The following is a 12,862-nucleotide window of genomic DNA, read 5'->3' on the forward strand; positions in this document are numbered from 1 at the left end:
GCCTTTGCTTCACTCCCGCCTCGCCTCCTTAATTATGAACCCAGCAGCCTAACAGCTGATACACTCACAGCGCCTAGCCGGCCTGTGACACATGATTCATTGATTTTTGTACTTTGGATATAATCCATTTACTGAGGAAATGGTAGGTCAGAGCAAGTATGCAAAGGTTATCCCTCAGATTAATAAGAAAGTCCAATTTTCACCAAAAATACTTCAGCAAAATGTTAATATAAATACTTGTAGAGAGAAGTCTGTTCCTCATGAAATGGCTCCACGCTTAAACTCCATATTCAGAAAATAAAGACGTAAATGTTTATTAGTCTAGTCCTAAGCAACAGAACTCGTCAAAATCAGCAAACATGAGAGAGCAGACTGACTGCCCTCTTTTAATTGAATCAGTACTGAAATATGTAGTTTATACGGACTGAGTAGTCATCTGAATTACAGAACGAGTATAATTTACACATTTAATGTTTATACTGTTGTCAGTTATAAAAGGGGATCAACAAGAGCCACTTCCACACAGTGATCCCTGATAATGTCTCTGATGGCCAAGAGTTCCTGAATGGAGAAAAATGCTAAAGCACACAAAGATAAAGATACAGACACTGTTCTGTCATACAAAATAAGTTACAAAAGAAAAAAAAAAACTTACCCTGATAGCACCACCAACAACTTCTGTAACTTTACCTCGATACCACATGGTATCTGATCCTCTTATAACGCAAGCTTCTCCTTTTCTCCAACAATATGGTTCAAGAAGACCAAGACATTTGAAGCTATGTTGTATATCAGCCATCAATACGTTTAATGCTTTTTCTGAATAAAAATGGGGTAAAATGGAATTTTTAAAAAGTGGATACCAGATTTCTTTAGTTGAATTGTTAGAACCAAAAATAAAAGTTTACATTAATGTTAAGGTTGAACTATAATATTTTAGAATAAAATACACAGCTTTTTTCACAGCAAATTTCAATGCACATTTTTATTCCTAAGCATCTCCAACTGGGTTGGGATTCTTGATTTCAAGTTCTGATAATTTTACTGTTTTGGAACAGCAGCAATAATTTCAAGATTATAAAATGGAAAATATGGAAATACTGTAACTATATAATACAATCCCTAAATTACCTAAAATAACTTCTAAAAAGTAATTTCTTATTTACAAAAAAATCTTAAATTTGAAAAGTGTAATTTTTCTACTGAATGTCATAACAGGATAAAATATGAAATCAGCACGTGTTTTATGACAATACGGCTGCTACTGAAAATACAAGGTTGCATATAGCATGCATCTCATCCCAGGTGACGTGTGGCATGTGGCCAGGCCCGGCCTGGCCCAGCTTTTTGGCACTCATTTTCGTACTGTACTGCAATGCCAGTAATAACAAGTATACCACAAGGATATTTTATTTTCCATACATATAAAATCTTACCTAAAGATTTTGGTATTATATAAATAGTTCCATCATCTCCAATACAGCTTATTCGAGCCTGAAAAGTTTCTTCATCTGGTACAAGGGGTGGTTTATATGCTCCGTCTGGCCTTGACTTTAGTACTGACTTTGTTTTGCATTCTTTGGATTCACTTTCTTCACTTCTAGAAACAACAACTTCTTGCTTTGGAACAGAACTTTTTGGTATACTTTTAGTTTCTGGAGTCAGCTTGTTTAAGACTGAGCTCTCTTGCTTCAAACCAACTTCAAGATATTCCTCTGGGACTACAGCATTTGTGTCAATTTTATGAACTCTAACAGATTCAACACAATAAATCAGAAGATCAGGTATTTGCAAGTGAGAAAGAATAAAAATTAGATCATTATTTGATGAGCACAGTTGAAAATCAGTTCTCAGTCTATATCTGATCTTGGAATAAATAACTGCAGAAAGCATTTGAATGTGATGGTGAAAGAAGATATCATCATGCCAATTTAAAATGCTATCGTGCCTACAAAAAGCTTGAAATAGAGCATGTAAATTTCCATTGATTTACTAGTTAAATACCAATCTTTGTGTCAACTATGATGGCAACTGAAGATATGAAACAACAATTATATTTAACCCCCCCAAAAATATTTGTACCTTCTGTTTCTGAGAGCCAAGCCTTTTGAAATAAGATATTCAGAAATATCAACAGGCTGTTCTGCTTCACCTTTGCAAAATATTTTCACAGGTAACGGCTGAGTTGCATCTTTTTCCTGGGAGACATTTAAAAGGTCACACAACACAATCCAAATTAAAAGTTTTCTTAAATACTGGTTTTTTATTTTTACTGTTTGTCATATCAGCAATTTGCCTAAGCCTTTTATACAAGGCATTGTTCCTTGCCTAGCAACTTTTCTTTGTTTTCTGATCTCTGCCAGTATTTCTACTTAAGTTTTGTATTATGGCAATGAAGAAGGGCTTGAAGATGACAATTTACTGCAGAATGGATAACATGATGAGAAAACAGATAAGTGTGATTAAAGAAGTTTAAAAAATGGAGAAGAAATAATTTTAAAATGTTGAAAGCATTATTTAAAAAGGAGGTATTACAAAATGGCATTAAGGAAATGCTATTCTGAATGTACATATATATATTAGCCACCAAACCATGGTAGGGTGTAGCCACTATTTTTGTTGCTCTTTTCCTGTCTCAGCTGCCCTCTCTCTTGGAAAACAGTGCTAACCTCAATTCCTGGATATTTACTATATATACGCACATAAAAAAATACAGTATATTTTAACCAAAAAGTAAGGCACCATTTATATAAAATTTAAGAAAAGCTGGAAAAATTTCAAAAACACAAGTATTGGGAACAAAAATAAATGAAAGAGCCATTACTTTAGTAGCGAATATCCTATAATGAGAACATCAATGTTCTTGAAACTTCCACAACAAACAATCTGTTAGTGAGGTGACAAAGTTTATATATAACCATGACAAAATCTACATGGGAAATAAGGAGGTAGTAAAATTACTTTTAAAAGAAAGATATTTTAAAGAAAAATATCTTGATTTTACTGATACCTGGGCATTCAGAAACAACTGATGGTAGTAAAGTAAGTTAGAAACCAGCGTTGAGTAAATTCACTCAGCTAAGAGGACTAATAAAATCTTAAGTGTCTGATCTTGTGGCTTCCACTGAACTACTAACAATCTTCATTTTGTCAACTGTAAAATCATCCCTTCTTTTACACAGGGAAAGCTGATCAATAGCCATGTCCAAATTAAGAGGAAGAGACAGAACTTTATTACATCCATATTTGGATGTAATATTTGGAAGCACCACAGCCTAAATCCATCTCACTATCGCCTCAGTAGAGTCTAACTTAGTGTGCAGGAGCTATCTGATAATTCTTTACCATGCAAAAAGGAAAGGGTTTTTTGTTTTTTGGGTTGCCAATTTTATTTCTTTCAAAAGAGAGAGAAAAGTCACTCAAAGGGAAATACTATCATTGCTTAGGTTTGCAGGCCAACTGGTAAAAACTCTGGTCAGCAGTTTCAAAGGCTGCTCCTGACAGAGCTTAAACAAAAATAAAGCCAAGTATTTAAATAATGTCTACAGCAAAAAGGTGACAAATAAGAACTACAGTCATGCTCTATCTGAATCTAAAAAGTATCGCAAAGTATCAAGAAAAATTCAAATTCAAAATATGGTTTTCTAACCACTATTTGATGAAAGCCTCTCTAAAAAGGAGAGAAGGCAATAACTGTTAAGATTGTAAGCCTCAAGAATGTCAGGTCCTTGCTTAAGAAAATCTGAAAAGTGATGCTCCCGGATATGTAAACTAAAAGAACAAATCTCAGCATGGAATACGTAACTAAATACCCTCTCTCTTCCCTAATCTGGGACAAATTCCATTGCACACATTTTGATTACAGACCTGTATGATTATGGTTGCTACTGCTCCAGTTAGGTAACGTGAGACCCAATCACAAGCCGTTGCTGTCCACTGCTCACTCCCACCAGCTGGTCTAAAATGTAAAATTAAAATATGCTTTAGTATAAACCTCATTTTCTGTTGTCCTATGGTCTTTAAGGCTTACATAATAAAACACTCACCATCAAGACTGTAATAGTTTTATAGATTATCCAGATTGACAGGGAACAAACCAGGTATTAAAAGTCAACAAAAGGGAAAAGAAGCACTGCCACTACCTGCCTCAAGTTCAAAATGATGTTAAGGAAAAAAACTAAAGTACTTTAGGAAGGCCTCAGATATATGAAAACAAAACTTGCACTACATCCTTGTAAAGAAAGCATTCCAGAAATGTGTTACAGAGGGGATGAACAGACATTGCACTGGGTTGTTTCACCCAAGTAAAAAAGTTGTTCCTCCTTCTTAACTGTTGTGTACACCTTTTCAAGTATTACTTTGTTGCGTGGCTGCTTCACTGTCCATAGGTGGCTAGCAAGAACATACAACCCAGCATGCCTTGCAGTCACCAGAGGTTCCCAGGGATTCCACAGTGGGTAGAAAGCACCCACTGGTGGGAATGCTTGAGTGATTGAATGGGACCATCCATCCACTGCTACCTCCTACTACTGCCACCACTGCTGCCATGTTCCTACCATGCTGCTTCCATGGGTCTGCTGAATGGACTTGCCCATTGACCTGTACATGATCTTTGCCCAGTAGGTCATGGTCACCCAATGTCAGGAGCTTGTGCTCCCAAGTTATGCGGTAACAGGACTAGTGGCAGCTCTCGTCAGCAAAATCAGCGAGGATGAATGTTTCAAAAGGGAGATGACTATACAACTCCTGGATTTCATATTAAATCATGGGCTATGTGTCCAGTTCTACCCCTCCCCCAGCACAGGCAGCCCCAGGGAGGTGCTGGCTAGTGCAATACAATGCATCTTAGCTGTTGGGGGAGAATCTCCAAACCAGTGGAATGGTTCTTTTGCTTCAGGATGATGAACAGCAATGGGTGGAAGTGGATCATCCTGGGCAAGGTACATGACACCAGGTTGTTCAGAAACACTGCTGTCCCTGAAGTGATGGAGAGGGGAATATGCCCCTGGCATGCCCAATGTCAAGGTGCTGGAGTGACTCCAACAGTGGGTTTGATTAAGGGCCCTGCCTACCAAGCTTATGAAGCTGTTGATGGATTGCACAGATGCCTGTAAGGAACTGCTTAACTACTATCTCAGCAGTTGCCAAATGCCTGTAGAGCGTGCACTGGGACACTCTAAGGCTCACTGGAGGTCTCTGAGGATAGGCCTGGATGCCCTGCTCCCTCATCTCCACCTGCACCATGCACAATGTCTGTGAAACCAAGATGGAATCCATTCCCAAGGCAGGGGCACTGAAAGTAGATGCAGCCCAAGCACACATCCATGCGAGGGGCTTTTTTAATACTGTATTCTCCCCTATATGCTAAGGGAATCACGATGGCCATTTAAACAGTTTATTTTACAGAATGTTTACTTATGTAACAGAACATGCAAAATGTAACCTGCTTTTAAAGTTTTTTTTTTTTGGTGGTCTCTGAGTGTGGTCTCTGGGGGTTAAGAGGTCATATTTGTTTTGAGTGAAACCATTTTGTCCCAGGCCAAGCTGCAAACATACAGACCTATGGGGAACTGGTCTAGGGCAACCCTCTCACATGTATGCGAAATAAAGTGTGCTAACACTTTTTTCCAGGATGTAGTGAAGTGTATCTATATGGTTGTCACAGTCCAGTGTCCTGGGAAAGCTTCACTAGAAAGATTACCTTATATCTACCAAGGAACACTCCAATGCTAGTTTTTTGATTCTCTTCAGATTTTCCTCTAGTTCTCTTAAACAGATGACATTCACTATTTCTTTTGTACCAAAATCAAGCAGCACTACCTGTTAAAAGACAAGACTGAAGAGAGCTGAAAGAAACTGAAAAATTCTTAAGACAAGCTGTATCTTGTAAAATAAAATGACAATATTGTGCACATACAGCAATGTAAAACGTACTTTTAAAGCTTAACTGAACACAATTCAAATTGTGCTGAAATTATCTTGTTTTCTTACTTTCAAGTGTAAGATTCAAATCTTTATTATTCTTTATTTTTATTGTTCAAACTGCTGCATGCACTAGACACTTTTCTTTCAAGAAGCATTCCCAATTCCCCAGGCTGTATCTTGAGTGCTTGATTTTGGAACCTGTTCCCTTAGTTTTCTAAGGTGAGCCTCTTTTTCCTTTCCTCCTTTTGGATTTTGATCAGACTGTAATTTTCTTGCAATAATGCAATTAAATATTGCCAAAAGTATGAAAGTCAACATGAAAGTTGGAAAACGCCTATTGTTCCTAAGAGATATTTTAAGCTAAAATTTAAATCAAAAGTATGATTTCTTTTAAACAACATTTACCTCTACAGTGGTTTCAGAAAGAACTCTGTTAATCTGGCCTCTTTGCCACTGTTTCATATCACGTTTACAAATAGCACAATACATGCCAATTTCCCACTTCACTTGCTCAAACGTGGATTCTTCATAGATACCAGTCATCTTTTCCTGTAAACTGACATTCAAAAAACAGAGATAGTTATCCATTTTAGTCTGAAGTTAGGCAGAAGGCAGGGCACCTTTTAGATCAACTCATACAGCTACTGCCTACAAAACTAATAACTCTCTGAACAAGTGCCACCTATAAAAGGTACTCCTCTGCCCTGTCTTATTTCAAAACCATGAAATCCAGATTAACTTCTTCCATGACCAAACATGTAGTGTCTCATATTATTTATCCAATCACTTCTAAAATATCATGAAGTAATGTTTCATTTACTGTATGGCAGTACACAGTACTGACCCTAGTAACTATGTAGTGAAGTTACTGCATTCTCATAATGAATTAATTGAATTCAAAGAACTCCATCCTTTTAGATAAGAATGCCTTAGAATTAATGCTAAGAAAATATATTTTGTCTCTTCCTACGGCACCATGAAACATAGCTATAAAAGAAATCCAGGTGGCATTTATACAAGTAGTAAGGGAAGGGACAAAAAAAGAAAGGCATGAAATAGTGATTAGCACAGCGGCTTACTGTGGACAACTTATGACTGCATAAAATGGCTGTTGAATATTAATGTACTTTTACAAAGTAAGTCGTTACATTAATATGCCTTAGCTGCTTCCAAGTTTTCACCTGTTACATGTTGTAGTTAGGTAAAATGACTGAAGTTTACCAAAGGTACAACCCAACCAGGGATCTGTAGAACTCTTGGAAAAAAATGTATTACAGTATGTTGTCAACGAATATTCAAATTGGTGTTTGACATCACAGAAAGAATACAAATGAAAGAGCCAGAGTGCAGGTTTTTTGTCTTTTTGGTAATTTTCTTTGGCTCTGATTCCAATCACTGGAATCAAAAGATTAAGATTTTTTAATTGATTTGAAATGGAAGCTGGATCACGCACTTAATTTCACATCATATAAATTTAACAAATTATTTTAGAGGGCAAATCTATTTTCTGTGCCAGTACATATTTTTTCCAACAAAAAATAAACAAAACTCAGCCCTTTCAAAACCAGTCTAAGGACTACTCAAATGCAAAAGGACAGCTGAAAATACACTATTTTTGTTTTTCGTGTTTGGCAGAAGGTATTCTCTAAGGGCCTTGTTACATGTTACACTTCAAGCTGCTCAAATGTTAAATTGGTGTTAGTGCTAGCTCCAGTTTGAAGCAGTCACACCCTAAGGCTAAAAATCTTCTCTGACTGTCCCCCACTTGCACAGCTGTGACATCACTAGAGGGCTGGCAAACAAGGCTCTGACTAGGAGCTACAGCTGTGAGTTACTACTGCAGGGCTGGTAAACCAGGACGTGCTTCTATCCCTGCTGTAGTTGGGGGTGGGAACATGAAGCCGGGATGTTAAACACAGAGTGTTAATGGGATGGGGGTAGGTAATGGGATGTAGAAAGGAAATGGGGGTGGGAGAAAGGTGGTGAAATGAAGGAAGTCAGCCACTGAAGGATAAAATAAAAAGAAGTAAAAGCAAATTAGAAAAGATATAAAGTAATAGTGAATTAAAAAAGGTCTCGTGTTTTAATAATTTGGGATTTGGACTTGGGTCATGGGGGTGCTGGCTGTGCTTCCTGGGATGGCTGAGAGGTAGGAGTGGTGAGAGAAATTAGTTTTGGGGAGTGACTGGCCCTGTCCCAGGAAGGAAGCCCCAGCTCATGGGGACTCCCACCCTTGCTCCCTACCCAGTTCTGCACCCCACTCCCTGCTAGACCCTACTTCCTGCGACCCTGGCTAGCTGGCATGTGACCTCGAGACTGTTTGAATGGGGTTGCTTAAAACTAGTTTCAAATGTAAATGTGTGGACACTGAATCCTGGGATGCTGGAGAACTACAACTTGGGCGGCTCATCTGTGGGGAGTGGTCACACAATTAATGGAACACAATCTGGGTAACACACATCAGAGAAACCTGCCCTGGAATGGTGCAACTTTAAGCCACCTAAAGTGTGCTTAAAACTAGCTCAGATGTTAATGTGTGGACAATCCAGGGGTTAAGACAAGGGCACGCAAAGTCCAGTCCGTGAGCCAAATTGGGCCTGGAGCAGACTCGATTTCTCAGCAGTCCCTGCCCATGTTGCTATGGCCAGTTTCCATGGAGAACTCAGAAGTGGCAGGGCCATGACAGTGCAAAGCCAGGGTTACCACGGACACCGGCCCCTGAAGCACTGGCAGGGCATGCGGCTGGGCAGGGAACTGTTCTGAGGCTGGGATCTTGCAGCAGTGACAGCGTGGTCCACAGCTGAGGCAGAGCTGCGGTCCACTGCCCACACACCCCGGGCAGAGGCGTGCAGGAAGCAGATCACAGCTCTGTCCTGGCTTCAGACCATACTGTCACCAATGCAAGATCCTAGCCCCAACCACAGCCCCAGAGCTGCTCCCTGCCCAGCTGTGTGCCCTGCCAACGCTGCTGGGGCTCATCTCCATGGAAACCATAGCCCTACACTGTCACAGCACTGCCATTCCGGGGTTCTGCATGGAAACCAGCCACAGAGACACAGGCAGAGGCTGCTGGGAAATGGAGTCCAACCACCAGCCAGATCTGCCATTTTGCCCATCCCTGGGTTAATAGCTCCAGGACACACCTAAAATTAATGTGTAACAAGGCCCTAAGGTACCACACAGCCCCAACTGGCTCAGAGAGGCATAAACCACAGTTTACCTGACTCCAGTTCTCAACAAGCTACCGGGCCTTGCTACAGCTCCAGATGCCAATCATCCTCTTCACTGACACAGACATCATCATCATTGGACCAAGTAACACAAATCATAACACCTGAGGTTAACTGTCTTGTTCATCTGCTACAGTTAATACACTTATTACTTTAGCAGTGTCTGCTCCCCTTAGCCTGTTCCTTTTTCTACCAGTCCATTCCTAGCGTTTGATGAAGCAGGTTGTCATCTACAAATGGGCATGCCTCTCTGAATCAGATAGTTTCTAAGGGTGCTTGTACGTGCGACAGGGGGTTAGTTCTCCAAAAAAATAGAAACAGTGGTCTTTTAACTGGTGAGTTTTTAATTGTTTCGTTTAGAATCTTGCCATTTCAGTTTAGTGACTTCCATCATATCACAGTGCATCATGGCCCCCCGTCAGCTGATTTCAGACTAACATGGCTAACTACCTCTGTTTTACCTGTATATTTTTAATTGATTAGAATGAAAAGACACTAATACAAGCAATAAGTTTATAACTACCTAAATTATTTAATACCTTTTCAGTAAGTTTTCAGATGACTGCCTCTGTATAAAGATCTTATGTGGGGATACCACATGACTAATCTGCACTTGTAGTTCTTTGTTGCAAAGTGATTCCAAATCATGGTTCTGTAGAGATTCTATGTTTAAAGCCTCAAACAGTTTAGATTCTATAGATTCAGAAACTTCTTCTAGGTCAGGGTCCCACACTTCATTATGTTCTGTGGTAGTACTCTTCATATATCTGCAAGAAATTTAACAAGATACCAGAATAACTTCATGCTGAGTTTTACACCCTCAATCCAAAATTTGTTAACGATCAATAGAAATAGAAGTGGAAAGTATATTATGATAACATAAGCTAAAGAAAAGGTCTTGGCAAAGGATACCGAGAAAACTCTAGTTCTGCTCAACACTTTATAGCAGGGGTTGGCAATTATTTTGGTTGGCGAGCCACTTAAAGAGTTTTGGTAAGCTGTGGAGGGCCACACACAAAATATTTCAGAAGATATTATTTTAACAAATCATAGATAAAAACCAAACATATCCTAAAAATCAAATATCTACTATAAAATTAATATATGTGATTATATCAAACAATATTTTTGTCCCGATTTATGTTTTTTGAGTATTGTATACAGAGGCAATTGCATAGTAGCTCAAAATAAAGTCTTATTCTTGTATATTGGGTGTGAGAGTCAGGGATGTGGGGTATGTATGCGTGTGTGCATGTGTGTGGGGGATGCCTGTGCCTCCTCAGAGCTGGCCAGGGGTGCAGGGCGCTCATGCAGCAAAGCTTGCCCAGGCAGTGTGGTGCAGGTGCATTCTGCCCCCCATTCTGGCTAATGGCTGCCCTGAGGCACTCCACATAAGACTGAGCCCCACCTGCACCCTCCCTGTGCCTGCTGACGGCACTGCCCTGGCCCTAGTCAGCATGCACAGCTTCCCAATGGGGCTTGCTTTTGCTGCTGCTGCAGCCACCCAGCTACTGCTCAGCCCCCACCCTGCACTTGAATCTCCATCAGCTCCGCCTCCTCTTGTCTCTGAGGTCTCTCTAGGCAAGGGGGAAGTTACAGCCAGGCAGCTGTAGCCAGACAGATTCTCCTCAGCGCATAGGGCTCCAGCTTCAAGCTGCCTTTCACCCACTCTGCCCACCCGGCGTGAGGAACAGCCACTAGTGGGTGGCTAAGCAGGTAGAGAGTGGCCAGGAGCTGGAGCCCCTGGCAGGAGACACCTGGCTGTAGTTTCCCTCCTACCTGCAGTGGTGCAGAAGGGGTAGGAGGAGGAGCCACTGGAGGCGTGGGGGGGCAAGTAGTACCTGGGTGGCTGCAGCAGCAGTGCTGTGTCCTTTGGCAGGGGCCGGGGCTTGGGCAGTGCCATTGGCAGGTATGGGGTGAGTATGGCAGGAGTGTCGTGTAGTTTGCCCCAGGCAGAACTTGGCAGGGGCAGCTGCGGACCAGATACAATCAATTAGCAGGCCACATCCAGCCTGTGGGCCATATTTTTGCCCACACTTGCTTTATAGTCATTTCATACACTTGTTTTCGCCTGCCTTCCTCCTATTTTGTTCATAAAACAAGAACAGGATTCAAGTACAAAAAAGGCTGAAAAAACGAAATTAAAACAACATATTAGGACTCTGTAATTTAAATAAAGACTACAGAGGCTATACTAGTTTCAAGTTAAAAAACCTGATTTCTAAGTGTACATGTTTTCAAACTGCTAAGGGCAGAAGATATGAGTACTACCATTTGTTCAAGCATTTTTCAGCACTGTGGTAAAACTTCTGATGGGCTGCGTGACTTCCAGTATCTCCAAGGCATACATGATGAGGCAAAGCTTGGAAAATGTGCAGCTCCAGGAATTGCAAAACACAGAGCTCTAGAGTTATATTATTAATGGTTGGTTAAAGTAAGTAAAAAAAAATTTTTTATTTATATCTGTTTAAAATGAGGCTGAATATCAAATTTAGGCTGAAGAGTAATATCAGGACAGATAGTGGAACACAGAGAGACAACGAAACCAGAAGGACATCCAATACTAATCTGTCAAGATCAAGTCATGCTTCACCAACTCGATCTCTTGTGTGGATGGGGACAGAACACTGGATTATATATACCAGATTTTAGTTATGCTATTGTTACTGACTTCCATGATTTATTGCATAAATGAGCAAAGGAAATAGAACTGAAACTGCTCTAATGTGGGTGCATGACTGGTCACAGTGACCAGTGGCTCCATTTCTAACTGGAAGAAGGTATCAAGTAGGGTTTTTCATGGCTCTGTCCTTGGTCTGGTATTGTCCAGTACCTTCATTAAATGACTTGGAGGAGGGAACTACTGCAATTTTAAACACAGTAAATTTGCAGATGATCTCAAGCGTGGTAGGGTAGTACACATTTTTGAGGACAGGGTCAGAATTCAAAGTTATGTTGAAATTCAATAAGTAAAAGTAAGCACAGAGCTTAGAATGGAGCAAGCTTGGGAATTGCTGGCTAGAATGCAGCACTGCTGAAAAGCTTTTTAGTGAGCTGCAAATGCACTACAGGTAAAATAGCATAATATTACTGCAAAAAGCCAGTAACAGGAGTGTTACTGAGAATTTTAGTGTGCTAGAGAATTTTAGAGTGCTAGAGAATTTTTCTATTCTACTGAGCCATGGTAAGACTTAATTTTCAGTACTGTGTCCAGTTTCCAAAAACACACTTCAAACAAGATTTGGACAAATTGGTAAATCTGGAGGAGAGACCAAAAATCTGTTAGATATCTAGACAGAATCCCAAAATGGGATTACTTAACTCTGGAGAAGAGGAGACTGAATGGTAATCATGTAAAGTTAAAGCTATACATGAAGACTTTGCAGAAACTGGGCCATAGTTACTACCAAGCAACAGACTTAAACAGAAACACTACTTCCCAACATGGAAACCTGACAGATCAGATTATATATGGTAAGGTAGGTAGACTTAAAAAGCAATGATATGATAGTTGAATACTTCATCCATCAGCAGACCTCAGCCAGCAATGCCACAAAATTTCTCAAGCAAGCCAAAAAGTCTTTCTTACTGATGAAGGTTAGTCAACGAACCCCTCTGGCCACTATCTGGCTTTGTATGGAGTACAAAACCACTGCAGTCTACTGAAGACCTATGAAGACAGAGTTAGTTGTCCACCAATAAGCAAT

At 40.1% G+C, this 12,862-nt stretch overlaps 1 protein-coding gene across 5 annotated transcripts in view; it reads right to left on the bottom strand.

The window, feature by feature from the left end:
- Nucleotides 1–12,862, bottom strand: part of RNF17 (ring finger protein 17) — a 124,076-nt gene that overhangs the window by 38,559 nt on the left and 72,655 nt on the right. For all 5 annotated transcript variants that reach the window (XM_059720734.1, XM_019481987.2, XM_059720730.1 and 2 more), the window contains 7 exons: nt 9,695–9,922; nt 6,331–6,481; nt 5,702–5,820; nt 3,868–3,958; nt 2,083–2,198; nt 1,437–1,750; nt 656–819 (listed from right to left, as the gene is read on the bottom strand). In XM_059720734.1, coding sequence (XP_059576717.1) covers nt 656–819; nt 1,437–1,750; nt 2,083–2,198; nt 3,868–3,958; nt 5,702–5,820; nt 6,331–6,481; nt 9,695–9,922 — 1,183 coding nt within the window. The remainder of the gene's footprint in view (nt 1–655; nt 820–1,436; nt 1,751–2,082; nt 2,199–3,867; nt 3,959–5,701; nt 5,821–6,330; nt 6,482–9,694; nt 9,923–12,862) is intronic.

The sequence above is a fragment of the Alligator mississippiensis genome, chromosome 1, assembly GCF_030867095.1.
Source record: "Alligator mississippiensis isolate rAllMis1 chromosome 1, rAllMis1, whole genome shotgun sequence".
Taxonomy (NCBI): domain Eukaryota; kingdom Metazoa; phylum Chordata; order Crocodylia; family Alligatoridae; genus Alligator; species Alligator mississippiensis.